The sequence below is a fragment of the Phocoena phocoena genome, chromosome 11 (assembly GCF_963924675.1).
Source record: "Phocoena phocoena chromosome 11, mPhoPho1.1, whole genome shotgun sequence".
NCBI lineage: Eukaryota > Metazoa > Chordata > Mammalia > Artiodactyla > Phocoenidae > Phocoena > Phocoena phocoena.
The window spans coordinates 20,109,807-20,135,448 of record NC_089229.1 but is presented as its reverse complement, the minus strand read 5'-3'; the positions used below and the strand labels follow the sequence as shown (position 1 = coordinate 20,135,448).

The window sequence follows — 25,642 nt, the reverse complement described above, 5'->3', positions numbered from 1 at the left end:
CCCCCGCCCCGCCGCCCCCACAAGTAGCTAAAGAATGATGCTTTTGAGTTCTAAGTTGAGTTTCCATCCTTATTTGAAAAGTTAAGAGTTTGGTAGAGCTAAGTCTGACCAGCTGTGCTCTCAGCCACAAGGGAAATTAAATGAGACAATGTGGCTGGTTCAGCACAGATCAATCAAAGTCTCTTGAAAATGGTCTTGAAAACACATAGCAATAAAAGCACACAAGTAGTTGTCTTTTCATGTAAACTAATTTTAGTCCTGGTCTCTAAGGTGCCATGCATGTGGACAAAGAAAGGAAAATGTCTTTTTTAGGTTGACCACTTGGTAGCTCAAATTTCTCCATCAGTTCCATGAGAGTTTGGGGAGAAAGTGGCCAAATCTGATAGTCTACCAGTACCTTAAGTTAGATTTGTGTGTATATTTGCCATCTTGAAGCAAAACAGTAGCTACTGGTCTATCTGAATTTCTTTGCCCATGCCCCGTATATTTTTAAATGTATAATTCAGTGGGTTTTTTTTTAATATATTCACAAAGTTGTACATCCATCATCACTACCTAATTCCAGAGCATTTGAATCATTCCCTAAAGGAACTTCCTGTCGACTAGCAGTCACTCCCAATCCCACCTCCCCTCAACCCCTGGCAACCACTAATTGAGTGTCTGATACAATGGATTTGCCTATCCTGGATATTTCATGTAAATGGAATCATACAATATATGGTCTTTTGTGTCTGGCATCTTTCACTTATAATGTTCTCAAGCTTCATGCGTGTTGTAGCATGTATCATTACTTCATTCTTTTATATACACTGTAAGTTTTTTAAAGGATGTTTTTTGAAAAAAAGGTAAATGCGGGCTTCCCTGGTGGCGCAGTGGTTGAGAGTCTGCCTGCCGATGCAGGGGACACGGGTTCATGCCCCGGTCCGGGAAGATCCCACATGCCGCGGAGCGGCTGGGCCCGTGAGCCGTGGCCGCTGAGCCTGCGCGTCCAGAGCCTGTGCTCCGCAACGGGAGAGGCCACAGCAGGGAGAGGCCTGCGTACCCACCCCCCGCCCAAAAAAGGTAAATGCTAAGCATTCCTTAATAGAAAACGTTGCTATTCTTGGAGGAGAAAATGAGACAAGATATTAAACATAGAAATTTGGCATGACAAATTAATGTTAATATGTTGATAAAAAGAAGAAAAAATTTAAACCCAATAATTAAGAATAGACAAAAACAAAAAGCTAATGGGAGCATAACATTATCATCAATATAGAGATTCTTCTTTATAATGTTAGTGAAAATTAAAGTGTATATTGAATTAGCATGTTATGAATTTTAATTTGATTTAATTTTTTATTATCAGGCAAACTTTTTGCATTTCTGAGTTGACACATGTCTCTGTCAGACAGAAAGTGAAAAGCAAGAAGGAGCACAAGGCTGCAGCTGAATTTAGAAAGTTAGAGGTGTTCTCATAGCCACATGAGATGGACAGAAGATTCCTTCCAGTAGGCGAGAGAGCAGAATACAGACAACAGATGTGAGAAAGGTCCTCATAGCTGTCAAGTTCCAGCATCCTTGTGCTGAAGAAGGGGCGGTGCCAACATGATTGATACTCACAGGGAATATAAAAGGGCCAGACTTCTACCCAACTGCTTGTCACACTGACCTGTGCCATCTCTCTACTGCTCGTGGGGTTTCTGTCAACTAGTACTGGAAGGGAGCAAACTCATTGGAGAATAACATTTTATTGTGGCCATGCCAGAACCCACTAAGAAAGAGGGTAAGATTCAACCATAGATCTTTTTCTTGTACTTTTTAAGAAAGCATGTTTCTTTTTGGTATTTTCAAACAAATATCCAATTTCTTAAATAAACTGTAAAATAATAGAATCACTATGATTTAAGGAAAAGATCCTTTAGAGTAAACAGACCAGAGGGAAAATAAAGGGAGAATATAACCAACTGAAAAATATCTGATAATTATTGTTTATGAAGAATATTAACTAAAATGACAAATTATAATTCTATCATATTTTTCAAAGAATCTTTAAAGTTTAATGTAAGGGTGTTAATTGGTCATGATGAGCAGATTTCATTTTCAAGTGTATTTTCTTAGGTTCAATCACAAATTTTTCACCATGTATTTGCAGTTTGTGGGGGTCGGGAGGGGCTTGGAATGCTTTCTTAAATAGTTAATAAATTTGATCAAGGTTTCAAAAAAGAATTTGTAACAATATTTCCAGATTTGCTGTATTTTTCTCCTGGAAAGACATTGAAAATATGCAGATGCATGTATTTTTTGCTTTTATCATTTTGGAGCTTTATTAGTTATGACATTCTTACATTCTTGCATGGAAAGAAAATCTAACGCCAGTGATATCTTTGAATATCACTGATAGATTGTGTTCTTTATGGCCTTTATTGAAGATAATTTCACAATATGTAGACTTCTAAAAATAATTACGCTGGAAATAGTCTTCGTTAGAAGAAATGTTTCCTCCAATAAACAGTTTCTCCTATACATAAAAAATCAATATCTAAAAACTACTAATTAATTACATAAATAAGCTGGAATTAGAAATTACTAAAATAACTAATGAAAAGCACAAATTAACAGCACAAGTATATTGAGTTTAATTTTAAAGGGAGACATCTTTTAAAAATATTTTCTCATTCATATTAGTCTTCATGAGTGCTTAGTAAATCTTTATTTTTCACGTCTGTAAATAAAAGCAACAAACAAACAAACGTTAGCAGGGAGCCAGGGAGCATAAAAATGGTGTTTAGGTTTTTTTCATTTTTTAATTCTAAAAACTCCTTTTAACCATTATTTCAAAGAATCCTGAAAAAGATGCTAGACTTGAATCCAAAGTTGAAATACTAACCAAATTATCAAAAGTCTTTGAAATATATTTTCTTTATGTAATTAAGTAACCAGTGTTGACAGGCTGTGGTGATCAGTTTACAGGTTGGCTTTGCTTTGTGGCGGAGGGCATTGATGGATGAAGTCTTCCACCCGAAATAACCACACCAAATGCATGCATTAATATGGGAACTTAATCCTGACTCTCAGGCAGTGAGTCCAACTCCTGCTAAAGTGTCTTATTTGTCATGTAAATGATTTACATGTGTATTAAATGTCCTTTTCATTTGATCTGTCACTTGACTAGCCTCTTCAAGGCTTATTTGGGTGAAATGCACTCTATGTTTCCTGACTGAGGACAGAATATTGTTTTAATTATCCTGCATTTAGTAAATCAATTTGCATGTGTTATTTTAAAGCCCATTGGAAAATGATAAAAAAGCTGAGAAACTAATAAATAAGATGATAAGCTGTAGAGCCTATAAAGCTAATTAAATTATTCGGATTGCAGATATGATAAAGTTTTACTTTTTGTCTGACAAAATCTGTCCATTCTACTTTTAAAGACAATGAAATTTTAGAGTGACAAAGAGGAAAATATATCTTCAACTTCAGCTCCCCCCGAAAAACCACGTATATATTTTGGTTATAGATCAACATACATACCAAAGTGCCCATAATCTTTTGCTATAAAAGCACTGTTGATATTCTGTGTAGGAGTTCCCCTCACCCAGCACAGTAATTTTATACTGATTCTTTGGTTAGTTTAAATTTGGATGGTAGGGAGTGGGGACAAAAAGAAGGTTTTTTTTTTTTTTTTAATTTAAAATCCTTGGAGGAAGTACAGGGATTTTTTTGTTTCCTTACCAGCAGAACTGATTTTTAAAAGATCTACACCTTGAAGAGTTTTCTTAGTGAAATCATTGCATTTTTATTGTTTACATCAGAAGAGTAAGGAGTATGGCAGTTCAGGAACTATTCTGGTCCTTGTACCTTCTCCTAACTGATTTCACTTTTTACTGGAGTTGGTTTTGTTACATATGAGCATCGCTCTGAAAGACAGCCTCAGGAATAAAACATGCCACCAAACCAATTCTTCAGAGTCATTTCAAACTATCTGCAGAAACATTCCCCCAACCAGGTTTCTCCAGCCCCTATGGGTCTTCTTACATCTCTTCCTTAGCTGGGAGAACCATGCTCAGGAAGGGATTGAGCACTTGCTATAAATCTTGATAAGACACATGAGCTGGTTTGGCCCTCCTAGGATCCAGCAGCACCTGACAACTCTTAAAAAGAGACTGAGTTTTCAGCATCTGAAGGTGCAAAAGATGTCTCTCTCAACTGCCTCCCAACCTGCAGGGGTCTAATTCTAGGAGATTCATGTTGGGCCCTGGGACAGCTGGTCCTTCTAAGGAGAAGAGGGAAGGACAGGTGTACCTTTAGACCTCAAGGAGGATTCTAATGGAAGTAATTGGTCAACGGTCCTTACTTAGACCCTTCAAAATATTCTGGATGGCTCTGTAAGCCCTTTCTGAGAAAGAAAGCATTATTTTTAAGGAGTAACCACTTCCCATTGTCCTCCTCTGCACCTTTATCATTTGTACATCTGTTCACTGGAGAACTATACTCTTGGTACTGTCAGTTCCAAAGTTAAGGTCTGTCTTACACTTTAGATTGATGCAGAACCTGAGACCTAGTAAAATTAAATTGTTCTAATCAGATAGCAAGAGAAGATGTGGTAGGAAGTTTCAGATTTGTGGGAATCTCCCAGGATATCTCATTTACATACCATCTATTAATTGAGCACTTACTATGAACTAGTCGCTGGGATTTCAGAGATGTATACAACATGGTCTATGTTCTAAAAACCCTTACAGTTAATTGCCCCTGGGTCCTACTGAGTAAACGAATCAACTTTCACTAGAATTTTCTCTTATCCTGTCAAAGAGTTATTTTACCAAACTAGAAATTAGATGAGTAATTTTATGAAATTAGAAATTTGCAATAGCCTTTCTTCTTTGTTTGAATCTCTAATAGTTTAAAAATACTATTAATATTATTTTTGCCTATAAATCATTTCTTCAGAATTTTATCTCTGTAGTATGTGATGATTAAAACCATAAAGCCTGGTTCTTTAATCTACTTAGACAATTGTTAACTATCAGATTCTATAGAACCTAGAAAAATTCTTTTCTAAAACACCAAGTTCAGGCGTTAACATGAATTTTACTTTTTGTTATGTGATATATCAGGCCTATTATATTTTATGTACTTAACTTGTAGGAAAAAGGCAAGAGTTCCTCCTTGGTGCTTGTGTGCCATTCAAAACACCTTGGGAGAGTCACTGTAACTTTCCTATCTTCCATGTAAGGTTTCTTCTTGAAAACTCAATCATATGGCAAAACATAGCTCCATTGGTTAACATCATTTTAAAGGGTCATTCTGATAACTCCAGGAATCAAAGTATGGCATTGTTGTTACAGATTCTTTTGCTATATCAACATGAAATATCTATCTATCTATTCTACCTTGGCCTATTTCAGTAGGATTAGGTGGGAACATGGGCATGGAGGATAATGTTTTCAGTCCACAGGAGTTTTTCCTTTGCTATGTCTTTCTCTTGGTCCCTAGAGATTTCATTACATTTTAATGTTCTGCTAAGCCCCAAACCTATCTGAATGCAGAGCAGCATTCATCACCTCTTACCCATTTCGCAGCATCACTCAAGGCTTAGTCATCATCAGAAAAGGAGGCCTGATGATGGGAAACCTTCCTGTCATATTTACTCCTTGACCTTTAGTTTCCACCTGCATCTATTTCAAACACCAAAATAAATTTGTCTTTGGAGAAGTCATCTTACATATAGGCTATTACCTTTCCCTCAAATTGGGGGAAAGTACATTTGCTGGAATTAAGCAAAAGAAAGGAAGAAGAGGGAGGAGGTATTTGATCGAGGGCAGGTATTTTCCTCCAAACTTCAAATGGTTCATTTAGGCCACATTGAAGATTTGGATGAAGAATAAAGAAGTTGCACGAACGAATGCCAATGTTTTTCCCCCTGAAAAATCTTTGCCAGGCTGTACTGGAAAGGCACAGTGTAGGTTTGAGCTATCTGCTGTAAGGAGGAACACACTAGAGGGGCTTAATACTTGGCAAAATCATTCTTTTTCAGTAGCCTGCTTTTATGACTGTCCGGCTGCACCTGTTAGGAAGATAAATAAAGGACTGGCCAATTCTTTCCTCTCAAGCACCCTAAATATATCGCTTAAAAAAAACTTTGAAAAGACAGGTCGTATCCTTGCTTCTCATCCAGTAAGTCTGAAGCAGTCTCCCCCAGGCCTTGCAAAGAGCAGGGGTAAGGGAGTTCCTGAAATGAACAAAGGTCAAGGTTAGGCTCTCTGGCTGGTCTGAGAGACCCAAGAGAAAGGAAAAAGAGAAAAGTGTATAATCCTTTGTTCTCTCAATGCCTTACTTTACTTTGGCCCAAGATATGGCCTTGAAACATTTTATTTTAGGTTCCTCCTGGACACACAATTCAGTTTCCTTATTTATAGCAATTTCAAAGTATCCCTTAATTTGACATGAATGTTAGAGTAAACTGCCCAAGCTGAAGTTGCTTTAAAGAAGTGCTTGGACACAAAAATAATTAAATAAACCATCTTTAAAAAGCTTGAGCGAATACGGAACAATGTTTTTGAATCTTTTTTTGTAAACCCATATATGCTTTTTTTTTTTTTTAGAGAGAGTTGTGAGAAGAGGCTGTCACAAAAGGAAATAGTGCTGTTGTTTTTACAGCCCTAGAAAGCAGTTTTGTTGTTTTTGCTTACATTTCTTATGATTGTTTGATTTAAAATTTATTTTTCAACTCTTTATGGTCAAACAGAAGAATTTTTATTGTTGTTAATAATTACTATTTTTATCTGCACTCCTCCTTAATTAGTTTATGAACCTATATTAAGAGACACAGAATACTCTTGGCAGTCCATGACTGTGGTAATTCTAGACCTCATCTCTAGACATACTTGTGTGTGTTAGATAATAAAGAACAGGATGAAAGCTCTAGCAATCAAAAATAAGCAGAAAACTATTAATTTCATGTGTGTACCTGCATAGATATGGCCATGTCTTTTCCTTTCCTTATTCTTTTTTTTTTTCCATTTCAGTTCTTGATGGGAACAGATGTCTTTTCTGGAGTCCTTAGTTTGTTTGGAATATTGCACCCTGGGGAAGCCCAATAAATACACAGAAAGGTAGTTACTGAAATACAGTGTTTTGAGTTAGGTTAATCATGAAGTAGCTATTGCTTATTCAAGAGCAGTTTTCTAAAATTTGAAAGCCTAGTGATTAAGGAAAATGAAACTGTGAAAAAGAAGAAAAGGCTTTATCACTTAATTTCCTACATGCATGCAAATTGTCTTGTAACTGGAGAGAACAGGGCATCTGTCCCCACAGATTTTTACAAAAACAGCCCCAAAACATCAAAGTGATGATGCTGTTGCACCCAGATCTCTTCTTCATGGATAGGCCCAGTTATAATTCACAAAGAGTATATTTGTTTTAGACAGCCACACAGATAGACAACAAGCCAAATTTCAGGATGTTCCCATGCAAGGGGCAGATTATTTATGCACTTTTACATGCATTTCCAGAGTGAAGTTTTAGATTCCATCCGATCGGGTCATGAAGTGGTTGATTTGGCAAAGAAAAAGACAAGGATCATTTAATCCCATGCCTGTTTTTTTCTCTAAAATGAGTTCCCAAGAAGTTAACCATAATCTGACTTTCATTATGACTTTCAAGTCTGAAATCCACTTTGATAAGACTTTTGCCTTTTTATGCTCCCTAGGAATCTTTTTATGGGCCAGTTTGGCACATCAGTACAATACCTCAAATTATGTTTAGTAATATGTCAGATGTTAGATTTTATAATTTTGTTTTCGTTTTTTGAATTGTACTTTAGATATTTACAAGAACTTAGGGCTCAAATTTTTCTTTTTTCTCCAAAATCATCCAGTTCTTCCTCTAAATCATATCAAATCTCTTTCTAAGTTCCTCAGGAATTCTTTGCTTGTAGCAGGTAATACCTTCTTCCTTCTATAGAATTTTATGTTTTGGAGCAGAATGTTCTGCTTATAACTAAGAATCACCTAATTACACAATTCTACAATTTAATTTCTCATTTTTTTTTAGTTACATGTCTTTAGACTTGTTCTGCATAGAGTATGTATTTTGGGGGTTTCCTCACGTATATTGAGTAATAGTCATCATTAAACATAGTGACATAAACAAAGTATACTATTCACAGAACGTTCTAGACTGTTCAAAGTCCAGCTGCACATGTATTGAGTTAGTTATACTTCATATGCCTCAGATTCTTCAGCTGTTAGATGTGAATAGTAATAGTACCTCTTTTTTTAATAAGAATTAAATGAGATAAATCTGGTGAAAAGCTCAGAATAAATCCTAGCATGTAATTAGAGCTCAAGTCTTTTCCTCTTAATGCAGCAAACTCAGAAATCTTGTCGGGCATAAGGCGTTAAATGTCTCACATTTAATATAAAATTTGAGGGCATTTCCACCCTCTTATCAGTCACTGTAAGGTATGTAGCAACCACTGTTCACCTCCTTACCTGCTATTAATATTTATCATACAGTCCCAGACAGCTGTGGTTATTCTCATAACCATCATCGCCACCATGACGAGTATTTCATTTTTTTAAAACTTGTGGTGAAATATCTTCGCTTTCACCCATGGAGGCTCAGATCAAATTAGAGGCCTACACTTCAGAGCCTCTGTTGTGTTCCCACTGAAATGTGTTGTGTCCAGCTGGGGGTCCCCAGTTGTTAGCCAGATGGTGATAACCATTGTGGGAGCATGGCCTTTCCCACTTAGATGAAGGAGTCACCCAGCACAGTTGAACATGTAACTGTATCCTCCACCAAAGGTTATAAGGCTTGGGTGTTGGGGACATTAAGATTTTTCTTCCCACCCGGGGTGCTATGGGCAGGTGGAGGTCTTCCTCTGGCCTGAACATTTCTGAGATAACCACATAAAAACTCTGCATGACCACATATGGATATGGTGGGTGATTGATTGAGTGGCTGTATTTACTGCTGTGGAATTTTATTTTTATGACCCCACCTGGCATCAGGCCTGTCCTTCCTCTATTTTTAAAAAGTCACCCAATGTGAGGCCTAGCAATGGCTTGGGGCAAGGCTTGTAAGGGATTTATTCTGATAAGCCTATAACCGCAGAAGAGTGGTATGATTGTAGGAATGGCCCACTCAGGAGCAGACCCCCAGGAAAGGCATACAAAGGGACTAAAGGGAGAAATCGTTAACGATTCAAATCACTTTTGCAAGAATTTCCTTTTGACCTGTGCTAAATTTTTAAGCTTCAATTTGAGTAAAGCTTCTTCTACACTATTGTTCACATCTGTGTCACCCGCCATCCTCATTTGATTCTTCCTTTAAAACATGGCAAGAATAATGATAAACAGACTAGTCATCAGACCTTAGCAAAAGATCTCATTTTCATCCAGCTCCATGTTAAGAGTGAGAAGCTATTTGTTGCTGTGTAATAATAACCAGATTTTAATCCTCCTGTGTGGAATGACATCTTAAGTTAAAAACATGTATAATTAGAACGATGGAAGAACAAATTGACTAGGGAAGGGAAAAAACCCTGTGGATTCAGGGAATTTCCATCAAGCTAAATAATGAGTCACTGAAAATTTCCATACTTGATGTACAATTAGACTCCACTTATTCAGAACCTTAGAATATAGGCTTTGGTGATATTTGGGCACGGTAAATAAATATGGATTAAACTGATTGAATCAAATTCTGAATAGCTGGATTCGATAGATAGCTAATAGTTCATTTTGTTCTTGAACCTTATTATTTCAACCAATTTGGTTATCAACATGCCTCAAATGTATTTATTTTGAAAAACAAAGTACAGTGGATATAATTTAACTTTGTCATCAATTATAGATATATGTTATCTTACCACATGATATCCCGAGAGCTCAGATTATCTGCCTTTTTGTTAATGGGCCCACATTGATTTGTATTTTGAATTTGTGTCCAACTTTTGACAGCTTTCCTGTTTCATCCCTTGCCAGGAGGCTGCTGTCTTCTTTAATTACGCTTACCAGTCAGTATGTGAAGCTTCCCCCTTCTCTTCCCTCTGTTGTTTGCTTTGGATCCCAGCCAGGTCAATAATCTGGCTGAGTAGGGCTGCCCTACGGAGTACTGTATTTAAGGAGGCACTAATTCTCAGCATCGTGCAAATGCAAGGTCCGCACCTGAGTGTCAGTGCCTCCTTAAGTGTTGCTCCCTGGGCACCTGGCTCACCTCACCCTAGTTCCAGTTACAGGGCTGGGGACCTGGGGTTGGGGGGGAGGGTCTTCTCTTTGGAGTAAAGCATTTGAGCTCTTAGTGTACCAAGTAGGAGGAGCTTGAGACAACTCTTTTTGCTCTTCAGAAGCCCTTATAATTTGCTGGTCAGCAGCTGTTATGTGGATAAGTGAGGTTGCTAGATAGCTGAATTCTAAATAGGGGACGTGGTACTAGACAATATTACCCTTTTGTTCCTATTATTATGCACATCGGAAAATAAGTTACTGCCCTCCAAATCAGTTTATGGCTTTTATTTTGATTGCTTCATTCGTTTTATTAAGCAAGGCTACAGATTTTTCCTAAATGACGCATATGACATGAGTTGTTTTTTTTTTAAGTGTACACACACAAAATAATTTTTTAAGAAGATTTACCATAAATTCTCAATGATTCTCAAATTTTTGGTCTCAGATCCATTGGCATTCAATAATTACTGAGGAAACTAAAAAGCATTTGTTTCTGTGCATTCTATCCTTCAATATTTACTGCATTTGAAATTAAAATTGATAAACTTTTAAAACTTAAGAGTACAAAACACATGTTCTATTCGCTGTCAGAGTGTTGGTGTCATCACGCATTATATATCCTCTGGAAAACTCCATTATATATCCTCTCAAAACTCCTGTTTGTGAGAGAATGTGAGTGAAAAAGGCATATAATGTCTTAGCATTATTATGAAAATAGTTTTGACCTCATGGACTCCTCAAAAAGGGCCTCAGGGGTTCTTGGGGATCCCAGACCATACTTTGAGAATCTCTGTGTATAACTCCCCCTTAAATCCCAAGGTGTAAGCTATCCTCCAGACCTGTAGGCTATAATGAATAGAACAAAATAAGTATATAACTGTGAAAACATTAAATTACACATTAATTTATGTCCAAAAATCTTTACCTCTGATGCATAAACAATATGGCCAGTATAAATGCGCTGCCATTTGTGTTTGCTAATTTTTTTGGTGAAACTTATGATTCATATAATCAAAACTTCTGTAAATGTTATGAATGTCCCCATGCAGACAATATTTTACATTAAAGCAGTTTCCATCGTGCTGTTATCTAGGCATATGAGAGAGAGGCTGTGACATGTACACAGTGCCAGACCTCACTATCAACAGGGGATACACCTGACAGTGTTTATTGAATATTTAATCTAAAAGGGAAGATAACTTGCTATATTACCAAAAGTAACAAAACAAGCGTTGGCCAGATAAAACCTTATTCACCATGATTTCACAATACATAAAGCATTCACATGTTTTATTTCAAACCAAGAACTTGAGAATAAGAAATAATAATTAGTAATAACATATAATTTTCTCCTGTACCCCAGATTACCAAAGGATAGTTATAGTATTTGTTTTATCCCAAAAAAAGTGACAAAAAGAAAGCCACGCACACACATATACACAAAGACGTATAATCCTACCACTCAATCATAACAACTGTTATTATGTTCTTATCTTTTCTATGCCTATATAGCATATTCATATGATGTAATTATGCTCTCCATGCTATTTAATGGCTAAACTGAATTGCACCTGGGGGCCCATAAAATAATTTTAAGTCAAACAACGTATTATTTGAGCAAGTGAGCCCATGAGAAGGAGAGAACTGGGTTTACCATATCATTTCAGTGTACAGACACAGAGGGAGAGGCAGGTTAATGCCTCCTAAAATTAAAAATTTTTTTCCCTTTGAGACTTCCCTGGTGGCTCAGTGGTTAAGAAGCCACCTGCCAATGCAGGGAACACAGCTTCCAGCCCCGGTCCAGGAAGATCCCACATGCCGCGGAGCATCTAAGCCCGTGCGCCACAACTACTGAGCCTGTGCTCTAGAGCCCATGAGCCACAACTACTGAGCCCACGTGCCACAACTATTGAAGCCCGCGTGCCTAGAGCCCGTGCTCCACAACAAGAGAAGCCACCGCAACGAGAAGCCCGCGCACTGCAAGGAAGAGTAGCTCCCACTCGCTGCAACTAGAGAAAGCCCGCATGCAGCAACGAAGACCCAATGCAGCCAAAAATTAATTTAAAAAAATTGTTAATTATAAAAAACAATAAAATAAAAAAATTAAAATTTTCCCCTTTAATTTACTGATCATGGAACACTTGATTATGGAAAATAAAAATGGACTGCATTGGAGGGAGCCAACCATTTATGGAGTGACCGGGTTCCTGGTCTTTCAGCAAAGCACGAAGTCCACTTATGGGCTGTCTATTTAAGCGGCCACCAGTGCCCGTCAGTTAGAATGCCCTGGCACTCACTGTGCAGGCCTGCCATTGGTGGCATACCTGTGCTTTTTACAGTAGGTGGTCATAGGAAAAATCCACCATAAATAGATCAAGCCCTTTGAAAGCATGTCAGCATTGCAGAGGGAAAGAAAGTCTATATCTGCGAATTAGAAAGGATCAAAGCACAGCCGCCCTTGCTGAAGTAGGAAGGAGTTAGCTTTAGTTGCTGATTCAGAATCTGGTTAATTTTTATGTTGTCCATGAAAATATTTCCTTGGGCTTAATTTTTCAAAGTATCCTGGTTTCTTTTTTTTATTATTATCATCCATAAAAAGTTTAAAAACAACAACTTATATAACCCTGCTTCTCGAGTCCATCCTGTTGGTCTGTTTTCCAACAGTGACAATGGGTGAGGACGGATGAGGGGGACAAGAAGCTAACTTAATTCACCTGGCAGAAAAGTCCCATGGAATTTGCCCTTTGGTTTTTTTTGTTGTTGTTTCTTTTTTTTTTTTCGGTACGCGGGCCTCTCACTGTTGTGGCCTCTCCCGTTGCGGAGCACAGGCTCCGGACACGCAGACTCAGCGGCCATGGCTCACAGGCCCAGCTGCTCTGCGGCATGTGGGATCTTCCTGGACCAGGGCACGAACCCGTGTCCCCTGCATCGGCAGGCGGACTCTCAACCACTGCGCCACCAGGGAAGCCCAGCCCTTTGGTTTTTGAATAAGCAGGAGTATAGCAGGACCCCACCTCAATAGATACCTGTTAGCTCAGAATCTCAAGCTTTAGAGAGCTTCCCAAGGCCTTGTGCTTCCTGACACTTACAACATGGCGAAACTAGGTGACAGTGGAGTTGGCATGGTTGGCTGAGGGTTTTTGCTAAGACATCAAGCCCAGATTTTGAAAAAGGAGAATGCTTAGAAAGGCAAGTGGTGTTTTGAGGGCCAAAACTCCAGTCCTAATTGCTCCCCCCAAATAGAAGGCGTGCTGACAATAAGAAGAAATCTAAATGATGGGGTTGGGTGAGTGCCTGGGAGCGGTCAGCCAGCAGGAGGGTCACGAATGGGAGACATAGTATTCCCTGTGGGGAAGGCAGACGAAAAAAGCTGCCCTCGGAGTGCCAGGGGACGGTTCTTGATTTCTTGGCAGTGGGCAGAAGGGGCTTTCGTGCGGGTAGGAACGGCCTGCCAGTCAACTATATTTACAGAGCACCTGCTGTGCAGAATTTGAAAAGGAGGAGGAGACAGGCCTTGTCCTCAAGAAGCTTGTGATCAAAGAGAGAAGAGAAGTTCCCAAGTACTGTGAACGGTGTCATATTTGGAATGGGAGAGGATTTGATGACATGGAAGGCTCAGTCTGAGCATTCTCATTCAAAGTGTGGGTCGTGGACCCCCAGCATCAGCATCACCAGGGAGTCTGTTAAAAATGCAGAATCTGGAAGCCCGCCGCAGACCCCCAGAGTCGGAACCTGCACTGGACCAAATCCCTAGATGATTCGTCTCCCCATAGCAGTTTCAGAAGCACAAGAGGGGCTGTGGAGGTGCTGAGTCTCAAATGTTTTGAGAGAGAAAACCACCTGGCTTGGTAACTAAACTGATAGAAAAAGGCAGTTAATTTACCTGAGATTCTTTTTTTTTTTTTTTAATATTTATTTATTTGGCCGCACCGGGTCTCAGTTGTGGCATGCAGGATCTTTGGTGTCGCGTGTGGACTCTTAGTTGCAGCATGTGAGATCCAGCTCCCTGACCAGGGATGGAACCCCAGCCCTCTTCCTTGAGAGCCCGGAACCTTAGCCACTGGACCACCAGGGAAGTCCCTACCTGTGAGATTCTTAAACACAAGCATCTCATCTTAACCAACTTTATAAACCCCACCCTTGTTAAATTCAAAATGAGGCTCGATGAATTCTGGTTGCATGGTGCTTCTTCTACAGTCCCTATTCAGTGGGGTACACTGGAAATTGTTGTGAATGAATGATTGTTATAGAGGCAGCTCATGGATTTGGGGGACATGCAGATGATTCTTAGAGGCGTGGGCAAAGCTGGGCATGACAGAGCCTGTCAGAGACAAACATGAGTGAGAGACATGCGTGAACAGTGATTTTAAGGCCAAAGTGGGGAATAGCTCAAGGCCCTGAGACTTACCCACAGTGGTTCATTTTCAGTCTAAGTCATGTGCTGCTTGGCCTTCACCACACCTGGTCCCCCGTCTCTCTCCAGATTTAGAACAGCTGGAATTCTTTGGCTCAGCTGCCTTGAAGCCTCTTGAGAGTTCATCTTCTTATCCTTTCTGTCCCACCAGGACTGATTGATTGATCAATGTATTTATGTTGCATAAACTCTATAATGCATGTAGAACTCATCAAAATAATAACTATTACCATTTTACAGTAGGAGAGTGAGGGGCCTCCCTCCTCTGTTCATTTCCCAGATGCTTCCTCAGCCCCGACCCCAATTCCAAACATGTTCTAGCATGATGCAACCCACAGACCTAGAAATAAGGCAAATCCCGGCAGGTAGCATGTGAGGAAAGACTTGAGTGTCATTCTCCCAGGTTATGTCACAGTAAAATCGTGATCATAATGATGAGAACCATGAAAAGAGAGAGGAAGCACATATGATGTTTACCACATCCCCTGCCCCTGCAGGAACTCCTTCATTCCTGCCAACAGACCTTGAGATAGGCTTTGCTATTATTTCTATGACATAGATGAGGAAATTGAGGCATATTCCACTCCCCATTCCATAGGGCAACATCCAAATGAGACTCAGTGGCCATGACAATCAGACCGATCGATTCAGCAGGGAAAAATGCAGGAAAATCTCTGAAAAGCCCGTCAGCCCACTTCTGCCTCCACAAGCGTGAGCAGCTGAGAAGGGAAATGCAGCCCCAACCTGCAGAGGCCAGGTGCTGACTCTAGCCGACCTGGTTCCACCCTTCATGGGCGGTGGGACCCCACAGGGCCTCAGTTCCCATCTGCAAAGTGGGGACGGTGATAGTACTGACTGCATAGCATTGTAAGGATTTTAAGAACTAATATACACTAGGTCGTGCATGCCGTGGGTGCCCATACATGCTGGTTATTTATTTATTCCTTCACTGGCTGTCAAATAATGGCGATTCTATGATTTTAAGAAGGAAAAGTTGTGGCTCTGCCTCTTCACCAGGCAGGCAGGCAGGCATTTGCCTACTTGTATTTGTCGCAGCTCTCCTAGAAATGTAGCAGCATTAATACCCTATCATGTTTCTGTAGTTCTGACTATCTGATACAGTTGGCTGTTAATGATGGATGTTCTGTGGATTCGTTGGAAGTGGAACTAAGCCCTTTAAATTCTCATTTTGGTCTGATTTGTTACATAGAACACTAGGGCTATAGACACCATGGAAATGAAGAATTCACATTCAGGGCACTTTACAGTTTCAGTGTCCAGCGAGGTTCTCTTTTATTCATTTGATTAGAATTCACCCTTGGCCTTTTTTTCCAAAACAGGATTTTAAGCAACCTCAGCTTCCCTTACAAAATGAGCCTTTGTTTCCAAAGATGCTGGGGAAGAATAGCCAATTTGATAGCTCACACACAGACACCAAAGAAACCCTTCGTAATTCTTTTCTGTCAATTCATTTCCCATTTAATATGGTTTCAGCAGTTAGAGGAAGTACCAGGGGGACAGGAAAGGAATGAAAGATCTGTGTTTTTGTTTAGTTGGGAGGGACAAGAAATACAAATATATGGAGACAACTGGAAAATACTTTTAAAATAATTAGGAAATAAATAGTGTATCGTGAGGTGGCCCAGAATGCCTCCAGGATAAAGCACGGGAACAGAATGGAATAATCAGCTCTGAGAGTCTTAAGAGAAATGTCAAGAAGACAGACCAAGATTGCCAAAGACTAATAATGGTAATAGTTATTGCTGTAAATTATAGAGCTCTATCCTACATGCCAGGAACTGTGCTATGCATTTTACATAGGATTAGCACCCTAAGAGGTCGTTTATCTTGTTATCCTTATTTCACAGACAAGGACACCAAGATTGACAGAGATCAAGGAGTTGTTCCCAATTACACAACTCGTAAGGTGTAGTGTCAGGATTTGAACCTAGATCTGTCGGACACAATCACATGTAGAGGAAAAAACAGAAGGTCTGCTGGGGAGAAGATCACCACTCTTCTCAGTGGCAGGAAGGTCAGAAGGTGAACAGAGAAACCAACGCTAGAACAGGAGCCACTGGGGTCACTAAGAAGAGGGAGAGGCAGGAGGTGCCTGTCAACAATGGCTTTGACCCTTAACCTGGAGAGTGTGGACCTAACCTAGTAGGTAACAGGGACCCTCTTGGGTAGAATAACAGGATGAAACACAGTGGTGGCATAAGTACACCTGCAGCTGTGGGAAAAGAGACTGGAAGGCAGAGAAACTTGTCTTAAAGGGAACCAGGAAGATGTCCATGGACATTGGATGACAATGGCCAAGTCCAAAAGATAGAGTGTCAAAGAAATAGGCTCCTTGCTCGCGGTATTCTGATACCTGTGTGTAGTCCCAGCTCACCCAAAGCCAAGAGGTCAATATGAGATCTCCATTGCTGCACTCAAATCTCTGAAAATAAAATGCTTTGACAGAGGGTTTCGTCTCCTGGTTGACACTGGCAGGAAAGATCCTTTCATGACGTGGCAAAGAAACGAAAGTTTCTGGTGTGCCATCTCCGGGACACTTGTGCTATCACCGTATCTTCAAACCACATCACACTGACCACATTATCTTCTGCCTGTCTGTTAGGTGATACGTCTTTTCTCCTTTGGTTAGATTCCCCCCCCCCATTAGTAAATCGTAAATACTTGTTTATGATCATCTGAGTGAAAATACGGTGATCATGTATTTTTAAACAATAAATTGGAATTTGTACCCAGCACAAAAAATTAGTGATGAAAGAAGACATTGCTGTTTCCTGGCAGCCCTGCATCACTCCTCCCCTGATCGCTACTGCAGTGCAGGCTACTCCTTCTGTCTCCTCCCAGCCTGCCTAGACTAAAGCGGGGCACTTGGCCTGCGCAGTGATCACTCTCAGGCCAAACTACTTGTTGTGAGGTATTGTCCTCTTTGCTTGGAAAGAGTCACTTGTGGAAAAAATGTGGAAAATCCTAGATCTGGACAAAGATAAAACTCCTGGGATCCCACAGTGTGTCTATACTACAAAAACTTTTCTTTGATATTTACTTATCAAACAAAATATTTTTAAAAAGATCACCTTCAGGGCTTCCCTGGTGGCGCAGTGGTTGAGAGTCCACCTGCCGATGCAGGGGACACAGATTCGTGCTCCGGTCCGGGAAGATCCCACATGCCGCGGAGCGGCTGGGCCCGTGAGCCATGGCCGCTGAGGCTGCGCGCCCAGAGCCTGTGCTCCGCGGCGGGAGAGGCCACAACAGTGAGAGGCCCGCGTACCACACACACACAAAAAGATCACCTTGAATAACTGCCTCTTCCTGCCCTGGAGTAGTAGCAGCTGGCTCACATACCCATCACTAAGTCCCTGTTCTGGGCATCCATGGGGATTCAGCAGGGGAAATTCTATGCCCGTTGGTCATAGGATATGCCTTTAGCTACTTGGACATAGTATATTCTTTAAAAGAAGTTTCTTTGACAGACTTTACCACCAGACTGCTCTATAATCCTGGATATCCAAAGCCTAGGATAAAAACCTCAAAACCAGAGCTCTGAAACCTTTGCATAAGTGTAGGTGAAAATCTGCTCCAGGCATACAAACTTCCAGAAATGACTGTGACTGTGAAGGGGGTTGATTCTGTTTCACAGAACAGCATAGTGGTTCTGAACAGTGATTTGCCTTTGTAATAAAAGGAAACGCTGCAAAGCCAGAGGACTTTGGTCTCATCGTCATTTAGAAAGTATGTCTCATGAGGGCAGAATGGTGTCAGAGATGCTGTCCTGTCCTTGCACTCTGGGGAAAGTGGGGTCTCATTTACAGAGCACCTTAGGCTCTAGGGGACGTGCTTGGTACTCACTGTGTCTCATTTCGTCCTCACAGCAGCCCTATGCATATGAGATAGGTGTTGTGTCCATTTTTCCAGAGAAGGGAAACAGGCTCAATGCCATTAAATGCCCTGCCTGCTGCCGGAGGGGATAACTAAGTGGAAAGACGTCTGCACGCCCATTTTACCTGCGTTCTGTCCGTCACTAAACTCTGCCCCTCCTGGAAGTCCACATATCTTCAAACCACATTTAGATCCTCACCTCACACCATACACCAAAAGGCAGTGTGTCTTGAGTTGATGCTTTTCTTCTCGTCAGTGCAGAGAAGATGGCTGCCTGGAGATGAACAGAGCCTGGGGCTGTGGAAAAAATCTTTTCTCAGTATAAATGAGACTAACACTTCCATTACTCTTTACATTTCCAGAAAATGAAGTGCTGGCCCCAGCACCAGCTCCACCCCGGGAAGGTGAGTAAAAACATGGCCTTATATGTTTGGGCCGCAAATACAGAACATCCATCCCAGCATGAGTTGGCCTCCATTGAGGCTGTGAACTTTAACCCAACTCCCATGGAGAAGTTGGATGACCACAGTTCTTATAGGTTTGTAATAATAACCATACCTTGTGTTTATATAACTTTCTTATGTTAATCTGACTTGGATGGCACGTCATATACTTATAAGACCTTTGAAGTTATGCCAAAGTTGTTGTTACGCCCATGCTTTAGCATTGTGGAGGCTGAGTCTCCAAGGGGCTGAAGGATTCACGGTGATTTTTCACACATAACTAAAGGCAAACAAAGCCCACATCTTTCTTGTGAGAGTGGGGTGATCCTACCTCAGTCCTGGAAGATGAGCGGCCCTTTCCTTACTTGAACTATGTCACCATCAAGCACCTCCAGAAACTCCTAGGGGAGTTTCCAGGAAGGTTTGGTGGCCTCCAAGGCTGAACATCAGCGATAACTTCTCCAGTCCTTGTACCCTGTTGTCCAGCAGGGGGCAAAAGAAAAGCAAGCAATAAAGAGTTCCAGTGAACTCCTTGGCAGGTAGAGGTAGTGCCCAGCAACACGACAGGTAAAGCCTGCTTTTATATCCACCAACACCTAAGGAAGAGAACAGGATTAGAAGAATGGCAAGCCCAGGACTTCCCTGGTGGTGCAGTGGTTAAGAATCTGCCTGCCAATGCAGGGGACACGGGTTTGAGCCCTGGTCCAGGAAGATCCCACATGCCGCGGAGCAACTAAACCCGTGCGCCACAACTACTGAGCCCGCATGCCACAACTACTGAGCCCGCGTGCCACAAATACTGAAGCCCACGTGCTCTAGGGTCCATGTGCCGCAACTACTGAGCCCGTGTGATGCACCTACTGAAGCCTGCATGCCTAGAGCCTGTGCTCCACAACAAGAGAAGCCACCGCAATGAGAAGCCCACGCACCGCAACGAAGAGCAGCCCCTGCCCGCCGCAACTAGAGAAAGCCTGCATGCAGCAATGAAGACCCAATGCAGCCAGAAATTTAAAAAAAGAATGGCAAGCCCAAGTGGAATCTCCAGAATCATTTGTCTGCTCAGCCCCCCGGGTGGGGGCAACCAAAATTACATGCATTTTCCCACGAAGGCACCAAAGTGCCCTCTCTCGTCACTCTTCCTCCTAAACAAGATGAGAAACTGGCATCCATTCAGGTATTATTCACAGGATATTTACCATGTCTACACCTCTACTCTAACCCTTCAGAAGGATACAGAGCTACCTATCAGATACTTATTGATAGCTAGATGCAAACGTACTCTACCAGATGTAGTCGAGGAATTCTAAGTAGGAAATATTTCCCTGTATTCAGTTTGCTTACAGCCAAGTAGGAAATGAAATACAGCCCAGAGAACAATTAAGTAAGATACAAACACAATATTGAAACATCAGACACCACCGTAAGAACCTCACAAGGCGGTATGTGACTTAATGCAGGTTAGTTGAATTGACAATGTGGTGTGAAGCCAAGGGCTAGGAGGTCACCATAGATCAGTCCAGCCTGGGTGAAAGCAGGAATTGAATAAGGCTTCAGTTGCTGGTATTTTTGCCTGGAAATTCATAAAAGGATATGACGCTCTTCTGCTTTAGAGATTATTTTCGGGAGGGCAGTTTGAGAAATCTAACTGCTCAGAGGAATCCCCTCCGTCCAGCTAAGAATACTAGATTCACACACTCAAAATCCTTCCATAGTAAAGAAGAGTACTGCTGTGTGTTAAAATAAATGAAACAGGCTCAGTGCCATGTTCGTTCAAACAGGGACAAGTTCCAGTTTAGTTTTCTTTCAAACCCATGTAAGATGTGTGACATTCTTCTTAGGAACTTCTTTGGTGTGTTTTCTCCTTGCACATACAGATTTATTTTTTGCCAGCACTGAGGTCACTGAGACCCTGCAGGCCATTACTGACATAACCTTTCCCTTCTGCTCTTCAGATCAGCAGCTATCATTGGGCCACTATAAAGTTTCCCTTGTTACGCCACGTTTCATATTCATTATACAATACTGACCTCCTGTTCCTAAAACAAGTCTTCTTCCAAAGTCTGCTAAAATTATCCATATTAGTTCATTAAGATTCAGATGTTAGGGTTTCCCTGGTGGCACAGCGGTTAAGAATCTGCCTGCCAATGCAGGGCACACGGGTTCGAGCCCCGGTCCGGGAAGATCCCACATGCTGCGGAGCAACTAAGCCCGTGCGCCACAACTGCTGAGCCTGCGCTCTAGAGCTACTGAGCCACAACTACTGAAGCCCGTGCACCTAAAGCCCACGCACCGCAACAAGAGAAGCCACCGCAATGAGAAGCCTGCGCACCCAAAGAAAAGTAGCCCCCGCTCACCGCAACTAGAGAAAAGCCCATGTGCAGCAATGAAGACCCAACGCAGCCAAAAATAAATAAATAAATAAATGAAAAAAAAAGAATGAGTTAAAAAAAAGAAGTCCCTTGTTGGGATCTAAAATGAAGTGATCTATATTTTATACTATTTCCATACCAGCATGTTATAATATGTTCCCAGCATAGCTAAGCTATTTTAACAAAATCTGTTACGTGTTTCCATGTATACTTTTCCCCAAAATGATCAGATTTGTTAACTACTTTTATTAAGTTTAACGTGACTCTACATTATAATTCCCCAATTTGTAATTCACGTGTAGCATAATAAAGGAGCATATAGCATCATTTGTGCTCTGTTCCGTTATTAATTTCCTCTCTCCCCACCTCCACCCTGTTGCTCATCACACAATGAAATGCTTTCTTTAAGATACTTTTAAAAATGTGTTTGTACTTTCCACACAGAACCAAATAAAGAGAAGCAGGCCGGAACTTCACCAGCAAAAGGTGAGTTGGAGGGAGGGAAAGTGAGGCTGAATTCACCAAAGTTAGAAGCAGAAAGAGCTCAGTAATGATTGCCATGGAGGCCCCATAGAATTCCTCTGCATTATCTTCAATCAGTGTGTATTAGAGGTCTTCCTTTGCATCTTATCTGCATAACCCAATCAGCATAATGACGAATGGTGCTTTGATCAGTTTTCATTACATTTTTAAAAGAAAAACAACAATGATAAAAATATCACAAGCAGTTGTTGAGATGCCAACAAATTTATTTGTAGTTTCCAAGTTCCCATGTGCATGTGAAGGAAAAGATGTGTCTGGTCTTCTTGGGATTACACCAATTTGGAAAATTATCTTAATTACCCAGATTTTTTTTAATTTAATGTTTTCATGTTACTGTGTAAACGGTTCCAGGTTTCACTAGTAATTTTGAAAACTAGCATCTCATTTTGTAACATTTGTGTTCATGGAGATTTATATAATGATTTATATAGAGGGACAATATAATTTAAGCAAACATCACGTTATTCCGTATTGAATTGGAAACATTTGGTTCTGTCCTGTTATTCTATTTTCACTTTATATGGAGGTAGTCCAGTTTTAGAAAATGAATAACCTTTATCATATACTTTTTCATGGATCCATGAAATACTAATTCCTTTGTCTCTCCATGGAGGAAGTCATTGTCACTACTGACCATTTGTCTTAAGTAAAGGAGCAGTAGTCTTCTATAGAAGAAAGTTTTCACAGAGGTAGACCTGACAGTTTTGCTTTGTATGTTTGTATCATCATTTAAAAAATTTATTTTTTATTTGTGCACTGAGTAACATAGTTTAGATTCTGGAATAACCCATTATTTCTTGACTACAATAAGACCTTTCTCTTTTTTTCTGGACACCACTCAAAAGCGTTAAGTATCTCTTTGTTCTTACTATGTCATATTTCATTAACTAATTCCTATGGTATTTTTGTCTTCTATATATTAGTAAAATACTTTTTTTTTTCAGTACATTGGACCACTTTTCCTCAGCTAACTTGAATTTACAGCTCTCATAAATGAACACATAGTGTTAGTATACTTACTCTGTCCTTGACCTTCAGTGGCTCCGTGAATAGTAACATGAATGCTAATCCTGGCCACATGGGCCACAGTCTGAAGGTTATTTGCATATGGAATGCAAACAGTGCAAACTCCTAGAACTCCTTCCATGAGATGGGTTCAAGGAGGTTTGGACATCCTGGCTGAAGTCATTACAACATTCTTCTTTACAAGGCTGATGGCATACACCTCTGTTTCCAAATTTGGAAAGGCGCTTGGACCAGGCTGTAAGGCTCAACCAAACAGAGCAGATGATGTAATCCCAGAAGGCAAACTGTCAAAAGTTTAAACAAAGCCTGCGCCTGACCCTTAATCTGAAAATCATATTATATTTGTATGCTTAAATGCGAAAATGGCTTTTTGTAAGTTAAAATCAACCAACCAACCAGTCTACCAATCAACAAAAACCCTTTTCCTTACACAGAACACGATATGATGAAAGAGCAAGGTCAGATGACCAAGAAAGTCATCCTGAAATTAGTAGCATTTTTTTCCTGACATTTGCAGAAGTGAAACAAGGTCATGGCCACATGCAGTCATGTGCCCAGGTACATAAACTGCCATGTATGTATTTGCTCTAGATGCCTAGAAAGCAAATCAATTTAGGATAGAAAGTGACATCCCTAAATAAAGAAGGTAGGTGGTGGAAGTTATTTCTAAATATACAATCCCCTTCAACCATTACTTACTTTCATCAAGGACAGGGAAGTTTCAAAGAAAATACCCAAGTGAAAAGTAGACACAGTAATCATTGCTATTATGAATAGCCCTGGTTGAGAAAGAATTCTTGCATCAGCATAAACAAGATTGACAGGTGCAACAGAGCTGCCCTCCAGCTTACACTAGAATCCCTGTCCTCCACCCTCCCCCAACCCTCAGTCTATCTAATTGTGTTTTTTTTTGAAAGAAAATTAATGTATTAAAGGAAAAAAGAAGAAGAAAGAAAGAAAAAAGAAATTTACAGAACCATTCAAGTCAAGTGTCACTCCTTTGTGCATCTTTCCCCTGACCATCCTAACGCACTTTCACTTCCCTTTCTTCCTCCTGCTTTTTCTTGGACTGATCGCTTCTGTCATGAAATCACCCTTCCCTTCACTTAATCCCATATTAATGTTTCACACCTTTTCCTAACACGTTATAAGCTTTGTGAGGGTCAGGCACTGTGCCTTAACACTCTTTGGGCTCCTTATTTCATTTCTTCCAGCAGCTGGCAGAGAGCTGCATATGGTGATCTCCTAATAAATACCTGTAGAATGAATGGTCAGTTGAATTTCCATGCTGGCTTAGCTGCTCATCATACAGACAGTGGTAATCTAGATAGATTTTCATTTCCATTTGCTGGGCAGGAGGGTGCACATCCCATGCATACTCTTAGTCAATAAGGTTTGGAATGGGATGCCAGTGCTGTGTATTGTAAGATCAGCTCACTTAATGCTATTGAAAATGGTCACGGCTGGATAGAACATTTTCAGCACTTCAGTTAGTGCCCTATCGAATTAGTTGACATATATTCAATTAATAGCTCCAAGACTCTCACTTTTAAGAACATCATGCATAGCCATGCAGCCTTAATATCTTTCCCAGATTGAATCATTCTGTGACAGGCTGGAAATGTTCTGAAAATTTTTTTGTAGCCGCAGAATGTTGTTTGGTTCTGATATCTATCTTACAAGTAGTGTTTGTGGTTAGATTTGCCAACTTTTCACACTTACTGAGAGTTTCTGGTAAACAGTGGATTTCTCAGGAAGGGGTTTATTATTTGTTTATTTGCTCGTTTGCCTCTGGACTTGTCCATCCAGGTATCCTGTTCTCTAATACTGCCCACTTTGTCTTGGAGTTGAAATGACAGAGATGACAATAAAGAAATGGGTTTAACCAAACAGCAACATGAGAATTTAGATATGCAAATCCCTTTCAGAGCGATCATACTGAGAGATAATGTCCTTGAAAAAATAATGCTGCTGTGGCTTAGAATTCTTCCAGAATAATCACAGGTAGCAATTCAATGGAAAGCTAAGTATAGAGAATTTTCTATACCCTCAATGGAGCCAAAGGTCTGCCTTCTATTCTGATGTTCATTTATTCATCTCAAGTATTCACTGAGTGTTGGCTAAATGCCAGGGGCAGGTCTGGGTGCTGGGTCCTGCCCTCCTAGAGCCAACTTTAGGGAACTTTAGAGTGGAGAGCAACCATCAGCAGTGCATTTCAGCTTTGGAAGCAGACAATTGTCATGGAGGGCCATGGGTGGAGAGTAATGTGGGTGCTCAAGTGGGATCATACCTTTTTTTTTGATCAACCAACACCATATGTGTGAACATAGGATAATGAGACTGAATCTCTTCTGTGCCTTAACAATTAGCCCTGTGGGATGTTTCAAAACTGGTCCTAGTAGTGGTTACATGTGTACTAGCGGCATTAGAATCAGAGAATACTCTGAAGATCAGTGCTCATTTTAATGCCTAAATTCTGATACATAAATTTTGATTTTCTTTTTTACTTATTTTTAAAGATGACTTTTTTTAAATTAATTGATTTTTTTATTTTTGGTCGCGTTGTGTCTTTGTTGCTGCGTATGGGCTTTCTCTAGTTGCGGCAAGCGGGGGCTTCTCTTGTTGTGGAGCACCGGCTCTAGGCGTGCAGGCTCAGTATTTGTGGCTTGGCGGGCTCTAGAGCGCAGGCTCTGTAGTTGTGGTGTGCGGGCTTAGTTCCTCCATGGCATGTGGATC

The 25,642-nt window shown here is 40.6% G+C and overlaps 1 protein-coding gene across 1 annotated transcript in view; it reads left to right on the top strand.

The window, feature by feature from the left end:
• The first annotated feature begins 15,257 nt into the window (after positions 1–15,257).
• Positions 15,258–25,642, top strand: part of MYBPC1 (myosin binding protein C1) — a 79,258-nt gene continuing 68,873 nt past the window's right edge. The window contains exons 1-4 of the mRNA XM_065888148.1: positions 15,258–15,342; positions 16,500–16,553; positions 18,888–18,929; positions 21,782–21,823. Of these exons, the coding sequence (XP_065744220.1) occupies positions 15,258–15,342; positions 16,500–16,553; positions 18,888–18,929; positions 21,782–21,823 (223 nt within the window). The remainder of the gene's footprint in view (positions 15,343–16,499; positions 16,554–18,887; positions 18,930–21,781; positions 21,824–25,642) is intronic.